The sequence below is a fragment of the Lepidothrix coronata genome, unplaced genomic scaffold, assembly GCF_001604755.1.
Source record: "Lepidothrix coronata isolate B3197 unplaced genomic scaffold, Lepidothrix_coronata-1.0 Scaffold262, whole genome shotgun sequence".
NCBI classification, from domain to species: domain Eukaryota; kingdom Metazoa; phylum Chordata; class Aves; order Passeriformes; family Pipridae; genus Lepidothrix; species Lepidothrix coronata.
In genome coordinates this window covers 505,402-525,173 of record NW_016690442.1, presented here as the reverse complement: position 1 = coordinate 525,173, position 19,772 = coordinate 505,402, and the positions used below count along the sequence as shown (strand labels likewise).

The window sequence follows — 19,772 nt, the reverse complement described above, 5'->3', positions numbered from 1 at the left end:
CATCTGACTTACAGCAAAAGTATATCCTGTGGGCTACAACTGCACTTCCTTTAACTTACAAAGATTCGTTACCAAATTGAGACCACGTCTTCCTACATAAAAATTGGGTCTACTCAAAAAGGAAGGGTAAGCTATACAGCTGCAAGGATCTATTCCGTCCTTATAATCTATACAATATTCACCTATTCCTGGTTTGTCCTCTCCTCCCTTATTCCTCCTTGCCTTTCTTTCTTCCTGCCCAACTCAGTTCTGATCACTGCAAACTTCTGCGCGTACACTCATTTCTACCAGAGTCCTTCTCCTTCACTCCTTCAGCTCTGCAGTGTTACAGTTACTGTCAGCTCTTCCCCAAGAAAGCACTGTAATCTCCAATCCCCATGTGATGCCCTGACAACTAACAGACCCAGACACACCTGTGCAGTTTCTATGGTTTTATCTGAAACCTTTTGTTTCCAGATTTCAAGGTCAGCAAGTAATCCAGGTGTTCCTGACAGCTAAAAGGCCTGTGAGGGACTCCTATATTTTATCACAGCAGGATTTCAGTGAAACAAATTGGAGTCCATACAGGAAGGGGGAGGATGCAGATACATTTGTGTAACACAACCCCTTACTTCAGTCAGCCTTAATTGCAAATGCTATTGTGAAATGAAGGGCCTGTTTCTATGTTTATTGTCTCTTGGAGAGAAGTTTGGATCTGTATGTATCATGTCTTTTGCGCTGATACTGCATGGTCCTTGTAGGAGCTAAGAATCCAGATGGATCTTTATCCTTCTTACATAGAGATTCCATGCATATAATTAGCTAGTCCACTTTGTTAACACAGCACAACTGACAGTCAAATTCAGCTCACCCTTCTGTAGGTAGAATGCAAGACTAGTGGTTGAAAATGTCATCAAGAATGCCAGCAAGTATAACAACAAAAAAGCAAAACAGAACAGTCACACTTCTACCTTAAAGTGTGGTTTATGTTCTCTCTACAGACTTGCCCTTCTTCTCTGCCGAGTCACAATGTACCTTGATTCTTGCAGTTTCAACTGCCACCTCCAGACAGCTCATTCTCAGCATTGCTCCTGGGATCTCATCCCTCACATTCTCTGTTGTGTCCTGATGGAAGCTTCAGTGGCAGAACATATTCACCACTTAAACTGACTTAATCCCTTTCCACTTTCTTCCTCCTCGGGTTGGCTGAAATCCAACTGCCTTTCTCAGTTTCCTGCTTTTTAATGTCTGTGTTGTTTTTGCTTCCAGTTCTCCAATTGTTATATTCTCCATTTCTCCTTCTTCAATACTAACAAAAGCACTCTCCCCACTTTCCTCTCCATTTAAATATCTGTCACTGCCCTTTTCTGTCTCTTATACAGCTAACCCCTCCTTGATACTAAAAAAGTTCCTTCATTTAGGCACTAGACCAGCCCTAAGCTGCTCAACCTTGAACTGCAAATTTGTTCCACAAGTGACAGAGAAATACTTTTTTGACTAAATTTTGAAGACGTTTGTTTTAACAATCTATTCCTGGGATGTTCTGAACACATTTAAAGATCCAGTGGAACCAGACAGAATTGACACTAACATATTCATATCACAAAAAGCCCAGGTTTAACAAGAGGATAGCAACAGATGTAAAGTCCCAGGGCAAGGGAGTCTTGTTCCTCTTTGTTGTTCTTGGACAAGGTATCCCTGCATGTGTATCTGTGTGTATGATCTGAGGCTAGCCAAGGGCTATGAGCTACAGGTCTAGTAAGCCCAGCTGTGTCAGGGTGTTAAATCAAGGCATGTCTCTCAGATGCACTGCTTTTGCTGCCAAAAATGTCTAAGGGTCAGGCAGCCTGATTAACCCAGCTACTCAGGAGCTGAAAAAACAAGCGTGCCGCAGTACAGCAGTAGCAAAAGGTAAAAAGGTTCCAGTAACAGTTACATGCTTGTTCTCCCGCTGCCTGTCCTCTTTTCAGTGGCACTCCTTTTACATATGTGATGTACCTGGCTCACTTAAGACACTTCACGCATGCCTGTGAATGAGCACGCATGGGCAAGACAGGATATAAACCAGAACCATAGTATTTTACAGGGCTTACTCTGTGACCATCATCTACTTTTGGCACATTTGCTAGGCTTGGCCAGCCTGTCCTAGAAAAGCTGGCTACTGCTGTGTCCAATTGCAATCAGGACTCTTCCCTGCCCTGGGATGGACTTCCTGAACCCTGGAGAAATGCATCCCCTCTACCCTATTTCTGTACTAGTTACAATATAGGAGAACTTTGGCTCTTCTACTGCTGGCACAGTGGAAAACAATTATACAAGGGAGAACAAGGCAGAAAGATTTTTGTGCTGTGGTGTTGGGACTTGAAGGGAATATTTGTTTCAAAAGGCTTCCTGAATAGAGTTATGAATGACATTTAGAGCAATGTTCAGCACAAGAAATTATGCCACACTGATCAATATCCCCAACAGTTCGTGATGTTTCAGCCTACTGCTGATAAACTTGGTGACCTTCTTGGTCTCTCTTTCCCTGATAACATCTTGAACTATATGCTCCTTTTCTCTACCTAGCATTTCCTCTTTTTATATACAGTGGTGTAAAATTGACAGATAAATTTTTATGACATCTTGTCTTTGACTAATAGTTCTGCTCACAGCTTCTTCAAAGCCTCGCTCTACCTGATGCTGTCACAGTCAGAGAGCAGATTTCTGAAAAGTTACTAGTGCAGAAATCTGTATTTACTATGACTTAGTCATTCTAAAAGCAGAAAGATTTTTTGTCTACCATCTGTACCAGTTCACTCTGGGTTCTGACAGTTGAGCTAATATATTTTTCTATTTTGCATGCTGTCATTAGTAATATGAAGATTCCATACATCAGATGCTGCTTCCAGGAACATCTGCTTCATTCCATGGCTTATGAATACTATATCTATGATCTGTCCCAAAATGTTGCTCTCAGCTATCAGCAGTCTCTTCACGGTTCACAGACCTGCCAATAGTAGTGGCAACTTGAGCAGTGGGGAAAGGTCACAGCCTGGCTCTTGGAAAGAAAGAAGAGCTTATTGTGCTAGCTGTCCAAAAACTGTCTTTCTACTTGTGATATGAGGACATTTAATCAAAACCATGGAGCCCCATGAGACCATTTTATGGGACTGCATTTCAGCATAGAGCTGCATATTTAAACCATTTCTCCCAGTTAGTCCTTTTTCTGCACCTTATTATGGGTCCCAGTTTTCCACTCTGTTAGTTTAAGCAAGGAGTCTGCTTTGGACACAATCCATTATAAAGTCCACCTACCACCTTTTACAAGTTGAGAGACTAAGAAAACAAGAGAGGCCAGGAACTAAAAAGACAAGATGGAATTGTCTGGCTGTTCCATTACTTTTTTCCTTTATGTTTCAACCAGGGAAGTGTCCAAGTTACTAGACAGTTTTTGAATTAGTCAGTAATGTTCATCTTTAGCATCTCATTCTGTTTATAGTTGCGTTTTCTACTTCTTATTTCTTCCTCTTCTGGAAGCCATGTGTGCTGGCTGGGAGAGAATTGATAACGCATGCAAGTAGGAGATAGGTCAAAGAGACAAAGTTGATTTTAGTTTGTCTTCACAGTCCAGCCTCTGGAGAAATTCTACAAACAACTTTAAAAAGATGATCTTTATTAAGATGTTAAACAAAAGCCAGGCAATGCGAGAGCAGACACAAATAAGGTCTAACTTACTGAAATATACGGGGGGAAAAGAAGAGATGCGAGAGCTTTAACAATAGAATGGGATTAGTTTCAGTGAGTCTTGTGGAAATAATACATAGCACTAAGATGCTCTTTCAGGAAAGAGATCAGGAAAATAGCCAAGAATTATCAGGGGGTGAGAGAGGGCAGCAAATGAAAAGTGACCAGACAGACAAATGAAGCAGCCAAAAAGATGTTACGGAAAGGGATATTTGCTATGTCATAACCTTAGGATATGGCAGTCCCACACTGGAAAAGTACAATTCTGAGTGCCACAATACAAACACTCTGATAAACTGAAGAAAATACAGTACATTTAAGACAACTAAGGACTTGGCAGGTGGAACTACTACCTGAGGTGAACAAAACCTCAACAAGTCTAAGCAACATTAGGTTACTCCAAGAAGTAGAAGGATATTCAAAAGATGGAGAGTATTCATAAGGGAAAGTGTTCAGGGTGGTTCACGAAGGAGGAACAAGGTACAACAGCATGAAACAAAGGAAAAATTCAGAGAGCACATCAGGAGAAACTAGCTGATAATAAGCTTGTCTAGATTCTTAAATAGGCTGTTATAGCACACAGTGGAGTTTCTACCACTGGACTTTTTTGAAAGTAGACTACACATGGTGTCCAAGAATACTTTGTACAAAATAATCAGGGACTGCAGAAAACAGGTTGGAGCATGCAAGACATCTTTTTCTTCTCTAATCTATATTCCTTTGACACAGAGGCTTCTCTCCATTCACCCCCCGATGATGCATATCTGGTCTTTTCCTGACAACAATGAATGGATTAAACTAGCCTGAGACATAGCAGCTTTTAAACGATCAGCTGGAAATATATGTTGGAAATATAGCTGGGCACTGCTGTATTCCATGTAAGTGAAAAAATGTTACTGCAAGATCCCATGAATGGCAAGAATGAGTTTGGAGCCTTGTGTTGGAGACTGAAAGGCAACTTGGAAAGTATTTCCGGAGTGGCTCCTTGCAGCCTTCGATACTTGGATTAGTTTTCTGAAATTCTGAAGGAATCTTTTGCTTTTTTTCTCCCTTCTGTGCATTTTTGGTGTTGAACTTTTTCCGGTTTTCCCACACTCCTGCCTGTCACAGAGCAGAAACCACAAAAATGCAGCAAAGTAAAGTCTGTCCAAGGAGCTGCAATTCCATCTCACAAGGATAAACATTTCCTCTGCCAAGAAGTGAGCACAGCACACCGGCATCTTCAAATACACATCCCAGCTGCCCAGCAGAGAAACCCACTGACATAGTCTGTCACCTGTACTAACATGAGCTACCCAACATAAAAGAAATCAGATAGCAAACCTACCAGCATATACCTGCCAGACCTGATGATCACATCATTTGCTGAGTTGACAAAGTTCATTAACGCCTTGTTTTCCTTTTAAATAGATTTGGGGGATTAATTCAGTGTGCTATCTCCTAAAATGGCAAGAGTACAGGCAGGAAATACAAGAACTTCCTCAAAGCTGTTCGGTTCAAGTTCCTTAAATATGCTTTGCTATTTCAAATTTGATCCACACACACTGACTGTGCCCTAGCATCTTCATAAGGTGTCTTTCATTAGTAATCTTTTACTAAGTAAAACTTCTCTCTTTAAACAGGAAGGGAACTGAGATTCAGGAAACCTCACAGGAACTTGCTCTGAAAGCTTTACAACTCTGCTGGCTGTAGAGTAAGTACAAGGGAGGAAGTTATGAATGCAATTTTTTACAATGAAATAAGTCTGAGGATAGATGAGGAAGAATCTAATGAAGGACTTAGTCTAAAGCAATTCTGTCATTTAAGGGGAGATAAACAAAGAATTGAGGAAGCTGAAAACCCAGAAGTCTTGCTCACATTTTCTCATAATGCACAAAAGAGAAGACACAAAGAAATGGAAAGGAAGAAAACTTACAGTCAATTAGCAACATTTCATGGGGAATATTTTTGTTTGTTTTTAAAGATAACACATGCCAAATCCATCCATCTAACTTAGAACAGCAAGCACTATATAACTAAAAGCTTACTAAAAGTTAAAAGAAGGATTTCTACAGATAATGAGGAAAGCTATCATTACATCAGGCACAATATAAACACTTTAAATGAAATAAACACTTGTGCTTGAAGACCTAAGTCAAACATTGTACGTTACATTTATGGGAAAACTTGGTTCAAGGGTAGATTAGCTTGTTAAAGATATTGGATTGCTTTGTTATTTTGTTTTGAAGGTTTTTTTGGTACCCTCTTCTGACACATCAGATTCTAGCCCCCATCAAAGATTAAACATGGAGCAACTCAAGCGCCTAAACACAGATGTCTAGTACCACACTTCATACTCTAAAGCTATTTGAGACATCTGCATGAGACTGGCAGATGCAACACAAGATCTACAGAAGACCTGTACTCATCTGGAACAGCAGCTGGAGGTCAGCTGGAATAGCCCTAGGCATCTAGAATGTCACTAGCAACCTGTATTTAGGTTACTGAGTCCTACCCTGGAATCAGTCTGGAAGTTCCTATGTTCTTATGTTTGTATTACAGTTTTACCTTCCTTACCATTGTGAAATACAAAACTGCAACATAATGCACAAGGATTTCAGTACACACACCTCAAGAGAGATCTATCTCGGACAGCACAGCAGACATCAGTCAAAGTCAGATGGAGACAGGTTCTTCTCCGATATTTATTTTTGGGAAACCAGTGCCAACTCCCTATTGTGGATGGAAGAGATAAAACTTACTTGGAAATCCTCTGGGCTGCAGCCTTTCTGATCACTGCCTGTCTGTGGTTTGTTGGAGGCTTTGGAACCAGCTGAGGATGTGTACTCTGGGATGGCATCACTTTGTGCAAACTGGCTGCCTTTTGGATACTACAAGTGGCACTTGATGTCTTGTGGGCATCAGAGCCAGCTGGCATAGACATATGGCTGGTGCTGGATTGTGAGTAGTTGGCAAAGAGAGCCTGGGTAAAAAAACAAAACAAAACAAAACATAGTAATTGGTGATTACCTCTGTGAACATTGCTGAGAATGCTGATGGAGGTGGGTGACATTTTTGTGGGGGATAATATCTGTCTGGTGAAGGCATGGGACTCTCCCAGGGCTCCAGTGAGAGTCCCATGCATGAAAAGAAGAGTTAAGTGGTCAAATCAGTAAAGTAGTTTTTAGAGCTGAATTTTATGCCTTTGGAAGCTGGGACTACCTTCTAGGAAGGCAGACAACCTCATTACTGCCACAGAATTATATTATTCTGGATTAAAAAACATGAGGTCCAATCCTCAATCTAACTTTGCACTGGGCTTCCACCCACAAAGAAGTAAAGCTTTCATTGTGTTGACTGACTTTCTGTGTTTATCTTCCTAAATTACTCTTTATGTGGGAGGTGGGACTGAGATACAATTCTAGGAAAGAAAAAGGTTATAGGGTAGATGTTACAATGTCAGTTATTTGGTCTAACCCTATACTTCGAACAACAGAAAGGCTCTAGAGTACTTTCTTCTGAAAAAGGGATTTTAGATCCACTTCTGACAAAAAAAGAAATCTCCAGTAATATCAGGGGACAAAAAATATTTCTATTCTATAGCACATGGGAGAGTAATGTTGGAGATTTGACACAGGAAACAAAAGAACTTGCATGTTATGACACACTGGAGAACTGAGCTGTGGACTGGCAAAGCAGGGAGTGGAGAATGTTTCCCTACGGCAGCTCTGCAGACTGCTAAACTCTCTTCAGAAAGGAGCAACCTGCTGGGAGTTCTGCCTTGTCTTTCCTCGAAGTCAGTCAGATTCCCAGCACAGAGGCAATACCATAACCTTGTAGTTTGGCGGCTAGAGGTCAGCGATAGGAGATGAGGGGAATAGCTGAGCCCTGGCCAGTTACCTCAGTGTGACCCTGGGAGCAGTGCCCTTCACTGAGTTTGTGCTCAGTTTCTTCTCTGGTGGAAAATACACAAAGCCACAGCGAGTGGGCTCCAGGCTCCAGCGAAAACCACAGTCTGAGAGCTGGCTGAGTCTCAGCACACAGACAGGAAAAGCCCCTCTCCCCCGCAATTCTCTGGCAAATGGCAGGGTAGTGGAGTGTGGGAAGGTGTTTCTGACAGGCAGAGCTCTAGGGAGAAAAGGAAGTGCAGAAGCCAAAACAGGCCTGTTTCCTAACTAGAGCTCACTGACAAGATGCCCTTGGGCTCAACCTTCCTTAACCTCTCCCTTCCCTGAAGCTCTACCTTGACTGCAGCTTTCAGATTTCGAATTAAGTAGCTAGTACTTAATGCAGAACTTAAGTAGCTAGTACTTAGTGCAGAAGTCTGGAAAATAGCAGTCACACCCCACTTCCCCCCAGCAAAATAAACTAAAATGGAACTTGGTTTACTCTTGCATCTCAGAGCCTGACACATCATGAGGTTGGGATGGAAACCCTCAAGTCACTGCTCCCACTTCTTCCTCAGGGGTGACATCTCACTGTGCTGTTTGGTATTATGCATCTTCCCTGTAAGTTCTTTTTCTTTAACGTTATTAAAATCACTAAGATCCTGGAGTCAACAAAGTATACAGTCATAACCCCTTCCCTGCGTTAATATGCAGTGGCAAGGAGATCCATGACTCTGAAGAAATAGCAAGTATGGATGCTCTAACAAAGTCTGATCAGCAAAAGCTGGGCTCAAATCTGCCTTAAGAAAGGTCATGGATGTTTTTCACGGGGTAACAGACTTCCAAAAAGGCCTTTGTCTCTACACTGTCCCGAGATTCTGGCTGTCTTCCAGGCAAGGATGGGGAGACTGGAAGCTGACATGGACCATGGCTTCTGGATTCAGCTACAAAGTATACTGCCCTGCTGTGAACTCCATGGGGACAGGACAGGAAATCAGGAGAAGCTACTGTGCAAATAAAGAGGGTAGCTGGGGAGAGCAGAGCCTGGCCACACAAAGGAAGGGTTGGGAAGAGAATTCAGCACATCCAAAAAATAGGAGACAAACCTCATTACTCAGGATTCTGAAGGCTAAGGGTCTAGGGAGAGCAGAAGCCTAGCCTAGCCTAGCCCTGACAGACGCAGTCCTGAAGCAGGCAGCACTCTACAGCTATTGCTGCTGCAAGTAAAATCTTTCAATCACATGTTGCAAGCTGGCAGATTTAACTTGATGTCACGGACACATTCACTACCCTAACAAGTTCTTAGGGCTGCAAATCTGAAAAATAGTAAGAAACCTATGATACTTTTTAGCTAAAAATCCTCTAAAGCATTAGTGAGTTAATTCTCTTGCACAATTCATCGGGGAGGTAGGACAGCATTAACCCTGTCTTGCCCATGAAGAATGTTAGCACTGACAGAGAAAGTGCTTTTCCCTAACCCACAGACTGAGCAATATGAAAAGCTAGGTTGAAATGTTTGAAAAGCTGTGAAAAGATCCTAACTTCCAATACCATATTTGCCTCGTTAGACCACACCTCTCCTTGCTTCCACATCTACACATGGATACCATACACAAAGTGTTAGCTGTACAAAAAAGAGTAGTTTCTAATTAGAAAATCTCAACATGTAGAGCTTGTCAGTAAGGAAGATGCACATCTAAGAGTATTAGCCAGCAGCAGCTAAGCTTGGGCTGTTAGTGATTAAAAGCAGAAAGGTACTGTAGTACTTTGAAGAAAAGCAGATATATTAATGATCTTCAAAAACAGAAAGAATGTTCCTGGCACTTACTATTCCTGTATCTAACACCCATCCCTAGCGCAGTAATGGAGCAAATGTTGCAAGCAAAAACATGTTCACTGTGTGACCAGAGGAGGTAATGAAGCCCATTTCCTGAGAATCTGTCTTACAGTATCTAATACAAAGCATACCCCAAATTATGCCTCCCTTCATGGGTCTGGGGCATTCTTGTGTTGATTTTGTGCTGTCTAATTAGGAATGGTCTCATGCTGCAGCCTTTGCCTTAATGGGAACAGTAGTTTAATCCCCTTCCCAGATATACAGCTCTTTATTTTAATGAAATTTGTATGAAACATAGCTTTGAGATTTCTATCCCATAGTCATTCACTTTCAATTGGATCAGCAAGTCTGAAAAAAACAAGACTCAGCAGTGTATGAGAACTGAGAGACAGATGCTAACACACATGTACTGCATAAAGATACATGCAGCTAGTTCCAAATCACTGGTGCTGGAAACTGAGATGTTTATAAGCAATAAACAATAAAAAGGATTTAAGTTAAAAAAAGAAAAGTAAAGTAAACCCAACAAAATAAACCCCACCACTTTTAGAAAAGCAATTGTGTTTCAGATAACATTGCAAAAATACAGAGAATTAACAGGCTTGGAAGACCTTTCCAGTCATACAAATGGTTTAGTGAAAATTCTTTTGAATACATATTAATGCATTCAGTTAAATCAGTTTGAATGGAACAATCAGTGGAGTTGAAAATTCACAGAGTGACGATAAAGAACAGACTTGAAATGTACTATTAACTACCATTGTGTTAAACTGCAGTAAGAGGAGCATCTTGGGGTCATTAGGAAATTTAAAGAAGAGCAAACTCAAGGTATGCATAGACTGTCCTGATGCATGTCCTCCTTAGTAAATTCTTCAGAGCAAGGATAAAATACACTAAAATCAATTGACTTGGTGCCTTCTCCTTTATCTCTCTCTTGGTACTGATAGCTCTCTGGGGCAAGGATTGGGCTATATCATTGTATTGGAAAGACAGTTAATACATCTGGGCATTACCATAATTCTAATAATAGTGACAGGATCAGAAACATGGAGACAAAATTTCAGCTAGTATAAATCAGCACAGACTACTGCTTTTAGGATGGTTGTTCTGTTTTACTTAGCCTGAGACTTTGACTCATCAGCATCACAAGACTCAAACAGGAAAAATGGCAGTTAGCACATTTAGTGGGAAAACAATCTGAGGGAGAAAGCTGCAAAACAAGAATGAACATGAAATTGAAGGGAAAGAGATACTGCAAATCTGACAGCAGTTTAATATATAACAGCTTAGAAAACCGTTTCATGATGTTTAAGGCAGCATTCAAAGAAGCCCTGTGTCTTCAAACAGGAATAATGTAGTTCTAGGAATACTAGGAATATTATTCTGAGTACTCAGCATTCCCAGTTGGATCTAAATAAACTCTAAGGATTTCAGAAGAGAGTCACAAACATCAAAAGAAAAAAATTTGCTCAACTCCATAAAACGAGGAATATTTCAGAGAACATACTATTTTTAAATGACAGAGCAGAATTATTTAAGATTAATTTAGCCCAATGTTCTACAGCATAAAATCTACTTAAACTTCTCATTGAAAATGTAGTCACATAACTGCCCACACAACTGACTAACATGATTCATGTCTTGTTTAGCATAAGCCTTTTTGATGTAAGTAGGACTGATGGGGATCATTCCACCATATGATTGTACTTTTCTTGTTTTAATTTAGCTTTTTTCCCATGTGAAATGTTTGGCATAAAATTCTAAACCCAGTAGATGCTAGGCTAAGCAGACAGAACATAGCCACACAGAAAAAGGAAACTCCCTCACAGCTAATGGCATCCTTCCAGTACAGGAAACAATTAGAGAGTAAACAATGAGGGTGTATTAACTGTCTTGCCAACTGCAGTGGTGATACTAACATCTAGGTCATAACATGTCACATGAAGTCTCCTTTAAACATTAAAAATACTGCTATAAGCCTGTTTTTCTTGTCGTTTGGTTTGATTTTGTAATTCTTTTTCCTTGATTTTACTGATATCCAATTTAAGCTTCTTGTCTTCACGTTCAAACTCTTCCCCTTTCTATTTTCTTCTCTTTTCTCAGAGTGTCTACTGTCTCTGTTTCTGGTCCATGTCACTCTACCTATTTGTCAGATTCTCATCTGGTCAGTTTGGTGTTTTTCTTTTTGTCTAGTGAATGAAGTACCTATTCTGTCATCAAAGGTCTATTTCAACTGTACTACACTGCATGAACTAACTTCCCCATACAATGAGTGAAAACTGTTGGTTGTTATTCCTCTTCTTCCACCTACACAGTATCTGCTACTCCGCAAATTGTTAAATGCCTGGAGAAATCATCATCATTCTTAAGTGTCTGGAAAGTGGTCAACCAAGAGTGGTTGCTGGAACAAAGAAGTACACAACAAGCCTTCATGATAAGATATATCCACTGCATGGTAGATGGGGCTATTTGTATTACACAAATACTTGACTAGAAAAGCCTGTGCTTTCTAATGCATCCATCTCACCTCCAGCATATTGAATTGGTTAATGTACAAGAGGAAGCATTTGCCTGTATTATTAATCATGGTGCTTCTGTTATTTGTTCATATATATATACAGTCATACATATGACTAGTCCCTTTGTCACAGACAGAAGGAAAGAATGGCATCTACTCATGTTGCATGGTCATGTCACACTCAGGGTGTGCCTCAAGATACATTAATTAATGGATGTACTTCAGCGACTGACAAATGGCTATCTTGCCTTCTAACCATAACAAGAACTTCAACAATCAGATGAAGCAGGCTCGGAGATACCTTGGATGCATTTCCCAAAGCAGAGATCATGACACTTTTTCAAGTGATAGGCCTTTCCATCTTGGGGGATATATTTCTTCTGTTGAGAGGAGGCTGATGAACTTGAATACAGCAGGCAAGACAACAAGGATGAAATAGATCTCAATACATGGGAAGGAACAGAAGGGAAACAGCAGGCAATGGGAAGTAGGTAGCTTAGGTGACACTGACTAGGAAATGTGTAAAGCCATGCAGCCTAGGATAAGCTACATCAACTGTGGCTAAAAAGAGAGGACAAATGAGGGTCAGCGTGAATGGTGGGGCAGAAGTCAAAGCAGCCTGGGTGGGAAGATGTAGGGCAGGGAACATATAAGCAGCAGAAAAGAGAAGGTAGTTCTTGGAAAAGCCAAGTCAAAGGACTGAAATCTGAGAACTTAAGTCAACAAAGTAAAAGGTCAGTGATAGGAAGATAGAGAGGGTGCAGGTGATAGATGAAGATGAGGATAGTGCCGTGACTGGAAGGGGCATCAGAGGATCAATACAACTGTGACTGGAAGAGGAGGGCTGGCTGGCTGGCTCCATACAATGTCAACTGGGAGAGGAAGCGTCCAAGAGACAATCATTTTATCAAGATGTGGTTTTCCTGACAGAAAGTCTGAAAGCCCCCAAGTTCAGCAAATACCTTTTTTCATTAATGGCAAATTCAGTGCAGCCTGAGCCCTTGAGCATGGCAATGGCCTCTCCAAACTGCTTGGCTCTGAAGGAGAAGGGAGGGACAGAAAGGAGGGGGACGCTGTGGGTGTAAGAGGAGGTTTAACAAAGAATTACTTTAACAGAAACTCCTGAGTAATGGCTCAGCCCTGGCCAAGAATAACATCAGCTCAATGTCAGCAATTAGAAAAGGGCTCAGCCAGGTCCCATGGCCAGCTCCAGCCTCTTCACAGGCACAAGCCATTTTACAGCCCTTTCCTGAGCTCATGAGCAGCCACAAGTGCCCACCCATGGATTAAGTCGAATGGAAGACCTCCTGGCTTGAAGGAGGAACAAGAAGATTGTAGGTGAGGAAAGCTGAGGTGGAAACTGCATGGCTAAGTAAGAGCCTTAAAAGAAGGAGTGCAAGGGGCAAAAGCAGAAGGGCCTCTCCTTCAAGATGCTCCCAGAAAAGGATGAGGGCAATTTGCCTATAACCTTTCTCAAAGACCGTGACTAATGATGCACCTGCTTCACAGGAGGGAGGGTGGGTGTTTGGACCTCCATGTGTTAACTCTGTTCACAGGAGTCCAGTCATACCAGACTACCCAGAAAACAGCTCCTTACTAAGGGAGACCAAACTCTTTTGAGTGAAGGTTTGTTCACCCAAAGACTTCCTTCACTTTAGCAGGGAAGCCTTTTGGACATCACTCAGAATATATCTCTCTCTCCATAATAACAAAGTAAGGTAACAAGTGTATCAATGAAGTCACTGTAACCTTGGAAGATTCCACAGGAAGGATGGAAATGCTGTTCAAAACACAGTGGTCCACCTTTGGCATCTAGGTGTCATCCAGAACATCATTAATACAAGCTCTTAAGATGCTAATGCAACTGAAGAAGCTATTGGGAACTACAGCATCAAAATGCTATTAAAATCACTGCAGGTAATATTAATTTCTTTGAAACACACTTTAAAAGCTACTTTCTTCACGAAAGTTGTGCCACATGTACTGTCTCTGGGTTTGTTCAGCACTGTTACATCCCAGGCAGGATTTTTTCTTAGTTACCTGTTGCCGTGCTTGGTTTTGCTCTAACAATTGTCGTGATTGAAGTTTCTGCTGCTGAAGCTGCTGCACAGCAAAATGAAGCTGATAGTTGGGATGTGCCAGTGGACTCTCTGTCACCCTGTTGTAGACACTGTTCTCCATCTCTCCGTCACAGGCAAAATGATGGTTCTCTGGAGCCCTGAGAAAAGAAGAGCCATCATGTTTTCACCACTCTCCATATAAGGACTCCCGCCTATAAGGCACTGCTGCTTCAAAAAAATCCCTTAATACTTAGCCAGCTATGAATTTGCAGTAAGTGGCTTTAGCAAGCACAACACCTGCTAGAGGTGCCATGTGCCAAGTGCAGTCTTGCTAAACACTTTAATGAATTCCAGTCTGGGACTATTTTACTGGACATTCTCTTGAAGAGAACCAAGAAAAAGAGAGTAAGAACTCTAAACTGGAGCATTTCTGTGGCTGATTAGCATTGATGAGAGGCAGAGTTGCAGCAGGAAAAGAGCTAAGGATTCCCATCACTAATGAGACCATTATTGATTTGGATTTGTAGATATTTTAATATACTAACACAAGGCTTACACTAAGCACACACATGCTGCAGTGAGAGTGGAATAGAAGAAAGACATGCAGTACAATATCCACAGAGGATAAATGACTGGCTGAGTGAGGTTGCAACTAGGATACATATTGACTCCATACAGTTACAATCCAAAAGACATGGGATGAGTTAAGATAGGTTCATTTCTTTCATCATCAGACTAATGCAAGCCTTCCCTGGAGGACAAAAGGTCTCCTGCAAAGAGACAGGAGCTCTTACAACCCAGGCTTACACGGTGGGAGTTCAGCTGTGGCCTGCAACATGATAAATACCAAAAGGAGCTCACTGGCTTGCTTTGAAGTTTGTAAGCCTTGGTGAGAAGGCAGCAGCAACACACAAGGCCGAGGGGCTTTGCAGAGAGCAGGTGGCCGACTGACAGGACCACAAGGTGTCCCGAAGAGGCTACAATGGCCCAGCAACTCACACATTCTGTGCTCACAAGACAGGATGCCATATGACCTACTGAATCCTGACACTCTGGCTAATAAAACCCTCAATCCTTAATGCCTGAGCTTCCCAAATTTCTGTTATCTCTGTCATTCATCTCTCAGCCACTCCTTCCAAGTATTTCCTTTGGATTCTCAGGGCAGACTTCCCTTATATTTCCTATCCTCATCATAAATAACTAGGATGTAAAAGATAATTGGTGTCTTTTATGCCACAATTTGGAGTGTAGGTCATGGTTTTGGCAAGGAAGTTAACTGCAATTTCTTTGCTTCAGGATCCTATTAAAACTTACAACCTACATTCTGTGAACATGTCACAGCTTCCCTTAAATCTGTTGCTCCTTCCTCCACAAATTTTTTCATCACTGCAAACCCTTAAAATATTCAGAAGAATGTTTCAAACAAGACCAGAGACAACTGCCAGCCCTACTTACTCTTCCTCAAAAATAACCTTTCAAAGTAAACTGAGGACAAGGACTCCAAACACTAAAGGGTCACTCTCCATACTCAGCTCCTCAGCAACAGAAGAGTATGATAATTCAGGAGAAAAGGAGTTCAGCAGCATCTTCACCTTCCACCCTCTGGACCTCCCCCCTGCTTAGAGCACCACTGCTACTTTTGCTCTTACAGGCCATGAGCTGTAGGTAGCTTTCTCTAGACTTACCTGTTCAAGGGATCCCACCTATGTTTCTTCATTCCTTTGCTTGCACTGTACCCCAATGCAGCACTGGATAAATGACTCTTGCTCCCTGCTACCTTTTGCTAGAAGATTCTCAGTCCTTCAGTTCTTTTCCTTTCACCAGTACTTGGAAAACTGACAACTGTAATGTTGCTGACAGTACCGAGGACTTGAAACCCAAGGTCTGAAGCTGGCTTTGTGGTTAACCTTGGAAGAGCTGCTTCCCTCTTCTGAACCCGCCTTCCTCTCTTCTGCCCCAGTAATGAAGTCATGATCCTCTCTCTCCTACTGTGATTCTACCTGCAGTTGCTCAGCTCTGGATCCATGGGATGTGTGTGTGGTGCTGGCGCCCCAACACTGTTGCCTACTAGGCACAGGATGCCACAAAATGCACAACTTTAAAGGAGGACAGGACAAGGAACAAAGAATCTTTGAAATGATCCCCAGCTGTCTCCTCCCCAATCCCACTAGCTCACCTGCTGGGTTATCAGCAGGTTGCTGTCACCTGGACTCATCCCAAGGGTCATATCTGCTCCTTCCACTGCATAGATACGGACTCCACCATCCACCCTGATGTTAAAGCTCATTGGACTTTACCCTTATGTGAAGCAGCTGGACTCTCTGTTATCCTTCCAGTAAAGCCAGGTCACGCTGACAGGTGAAACGCACAAAGGACTGTGCTCAGACTGGGATGCAGTCTTTGGGAGATGGTTGGGGATTACTGCAGAGCCAATGCCAGCCGGCTTCAGGATGGACCCACTGCTGGCTAAGGCTGAGCCAGTCAGGAATGATAGTAACATATTTAAGAAGGAGAAAAAAGTTATTGTGCAGATGAAAATTGCAGCTAGAGAAGAGTGGAGTGAGAACATGTGAACAACAATGCAGACACCAAGGTCAGTGGAGAAGGAGGGGGAGGAGGTGCTCCAGGCACCAGAGCTGAGGTTCCCCTGCAGCCCATGGTGCAGACCATGGTGAAGCAGCTGTGGCCCTGCAGCCCATGGAGGATCATGGAGGTGCAGAGATTGCCCTGCAGCCCATGGAGGATCATGGAGGTGCAGAGATTGCCCTGCAGCCCATGGACAAGACCCATGCCGAAACAAGGGCCTGGCAGAGACCTGCTGACCCATGGAGAAAGGAGCCCACGTTTGAGGAGGTTTTCCTGGTGTGACTTGGGGCCCTGGGGGGGAATCCACACTAGAGCAGCCTGTGCCTGAAGGACTGCACCCCATGGAAAAGTGACCCACGTTGCAGCGGTTTCTGAAGAACTGTTGCCTGTGGGATGGACTCATATTGGAGAAGTTCGTGAAGGACTGTCTCCCTGGGAGGGACCCCACAGGAGCAGGGGAAGGACTCCTCTCTCTGAGCAGTGGCAGAAACAACAACTGCCCATAACCCTCATTCCCTGTCTCCCCGCACTGCTGGGGGAGGGGAGGTAGAACTTGGAAGGAGAGAGGGGTGGGGGGAAGGTGTTTTTAAGATTTATTTAACTTTTCACTATCCTGCTCTGATTCTGTGAGTAATAAATTTAATTAATACCCCCACTTCAAGTCTGATTTGCCCACGACAGTAATCAGTGAGTGATCTCTCCTGTTTCTTAACTCGTGAAACCTTCGGTATGTTTTCTCTTCCCTGTCAAGTTGCAGAAGGAAGTGAAAGAGTGGCTTTGGTGGGTACCTGGCATCCAGCCAGGGTCAACCCACTACAACTACTTATTTTATTCAGGAAGGAAACCTTATAACTATAGCTCTAATAGATTTTTTTTCTACGAAAACATCACTTAAATCCTCTCAAAAAGCAAATTCAGTGTAAGGATTTACAAGGAAAGGCATAGAGAACAAAAACACTAACACTACTATGCTACCATATAAACCAAAATTGCATACATCTCTTGCACATTGAAGATGGTTCTAACTCCTGTCCCTCCTCCCTTCTCAAAAAGCACACAGTAGAACTGGAAAAAGTACACAGAAATGCTGTAGAGATGATCAAAGGTAAGGAACAACTTATATATTGAGGAATGACTAAATAAATAGGGATTCTTCAGCTTGGAAAAATGACAACTGAAAAAAATAGGAAACACATCCATAAAATCACAAGCTTCAGGGAGAAGGAGAAGAGGGAACAATCACTCACCTCTCATACTACAAAACATAGGAAAAACTGAATGAAGTCATCAGGTGGGCAGGTTAAAACAAACAAAAGGAGGTAGTTTTTCTCATAACACATAATTAAACTATGGATGCCTTCTTACTACGGGAAGTTAAGGATGCCAAAAATTTAAAAGGTTTCAAAAATGATTAGACAACTCACAGAAGCAAGAGCCACTAACACTATTTATATACAAAGATATCATCTCCTGGCTAGAAAATCACTGATTATCAAGTCCCAGAGAATACTGGGGAAGTATGACCATTCTGTAGCATCACCCAGTGCTCTTCCCACAGACTCTTCCATGGGCCTGTCTGAGCAGGACATTGAACGAGGTAGTCATCTGCTCTGCAAAAATGCAGCCAGTGTTCTTTATGCATCAGAGTTCTGAAACTAAATCTGTTTCAGGTCTAAGAAAGAAGTTAGAGAATTCAGTCAAGCACACTTTAAGGTATTCATTCAAATTAAATGATTAATTCTAGAAGGTAATGTCTATTCCAACTGCTCTCATATCTACCTCCAGCTCAGAACTTGCAATACATAAAATTCATCCTCTGATCCAAAAGAATGCTTGGAAAGCTAAAGACTGAGTGACTATCTCTAAAATGTAAAAGTCAAGACAAAATAAAGGAGGCAAAACTGATGTAAATGAAACTCCACTAAAATCAGACCTGCTGATAGCCAAACTGGCTTTGTGCCACATGTACGACATACAGTGATTGCAATGTGAGGGCCACCACTTAAATGGCAAAACTTTATTAACATTTCTCCGATCCTCAGTTCTTTTGTTTTGAGATATCTGGCAAAGGATAAACTGTTATGCAATTACAAAAACCTGAAGACTGATTTTTAAAAATGCACCAACATTCCTGCCTTTCTCCAACCTTTGTCCTTTGTTCAATTAATCTCAATGTTTTCATTTGGTTTCTAACCTGTTTTAACCCACTTTTTCTGTTTTAACCAATATATGATCTATATAGCCCAAAATAAATTCTTTAAGACATAATATTGCCCAGATAAGCCTAGCTTAAATTACCCAGGAAAGCACCATTGAAACTGTGTTATTAAATCTTCACAAAGAACTACCTTTAAAAAGACCAAATAAAACTGCAATAACTTTGGCTAACATATTCTTGCAGCACAGTCTTGTACACAACTCCCTGCAGTTCCAATACCTTCTCTCCACATGACAAAACACAAGAGAACTTACTTTTTTTCTAGATACCATACTGAAAATGCTGTTGCTTGCCTAAATAGATTTTACCCTCATGGCCAGCAGAATCCTTCTGGATTAAAAATGCTTCTGTTGGCTTCTAGGGGTTTTGCTTCTTTATAGACAGAAATTGACATAAACACATTATGTTGCATTTATGCATTATGTTGCAAAACAAAACTTCAACCTTCTATAATATAAACATTCAATACTTGACATTAGAAGGCTGGTGCATTTGCCAGTCTTAAGGTCACTTTTGTAAAGAAATGTTTCATCTGCAGTTTTAGGAAGTCCTCACATAACACGTTATCAAATGCTGATATTACATCTAAGGCAAATGTTTGCCCTGGCAGTGAATGGGGCTTAGGATCTGAGACTCAATACACTGCTGCCAGAGAAACACTCCAGCTCTCAATCTATTTCCCATGTTCACAGGAACGCACCATGGAGCATCTCCTATTCTCTGTCTCTGCCTGTTGGATGATTTATGGAAGCGTGACACCTTTGCACCCCTAAGGAGAAGTTGGCTCTTCTGCCAGCTGGCTCAGCACCATAATGAAGGCTGGAAAAAAGCTGTAGAGGACCTCACATTTTAATAGATACTAAAGAGTGCACATGTTAGGGAGAATATATAAATACCTCAAACTGAATTATAAGCTTTTTCACAATTCACACTGTTTTAGGCAAAGCCAAAAATAGCCAAAAAACCTCTCCACGCTCCCAAT

The 19,772-nt window shown here is 41.8% G+C and overlaps 1 protein-coding gene across 12 annotated transcripts in view; it reads right to left on the bottom strand.

The window, feature by feature from the left end:
• Window positions 1–19,772, bottom strand: part of TTLL5 (tubulin tyrosine ligase like 5) — a 139,150-nt gene that overhangs the window by 11,075 nt on the left and 108,303 nt on the right. For 8 of the 12 annotated variants that reach the window (XM_017835686.1, XM_017835683.1, XM_017835691.1 and 5 more), the window contains 2 exons: window positions 13,967–14,144; window positions 6,447–6,667 (listed from right to left, as the gene is read on the bottom strand). In XM_017835686.1, coding sequence (XP_017691175.1) covers window positions 6,447–6,667; window positions 13,967–14,144 — 399 coding nt within the window. Of the gene's footprint in view, window positions 1–6,446; window positions 6,668–13,966; window positions 14,145–19,772 lie in introns of those variants that run through there. The other 4 variants (XR_001878194.1, XR_001878195.1, XM_017835692.1 and 1 more) reach the window with 4 other exon arrangements.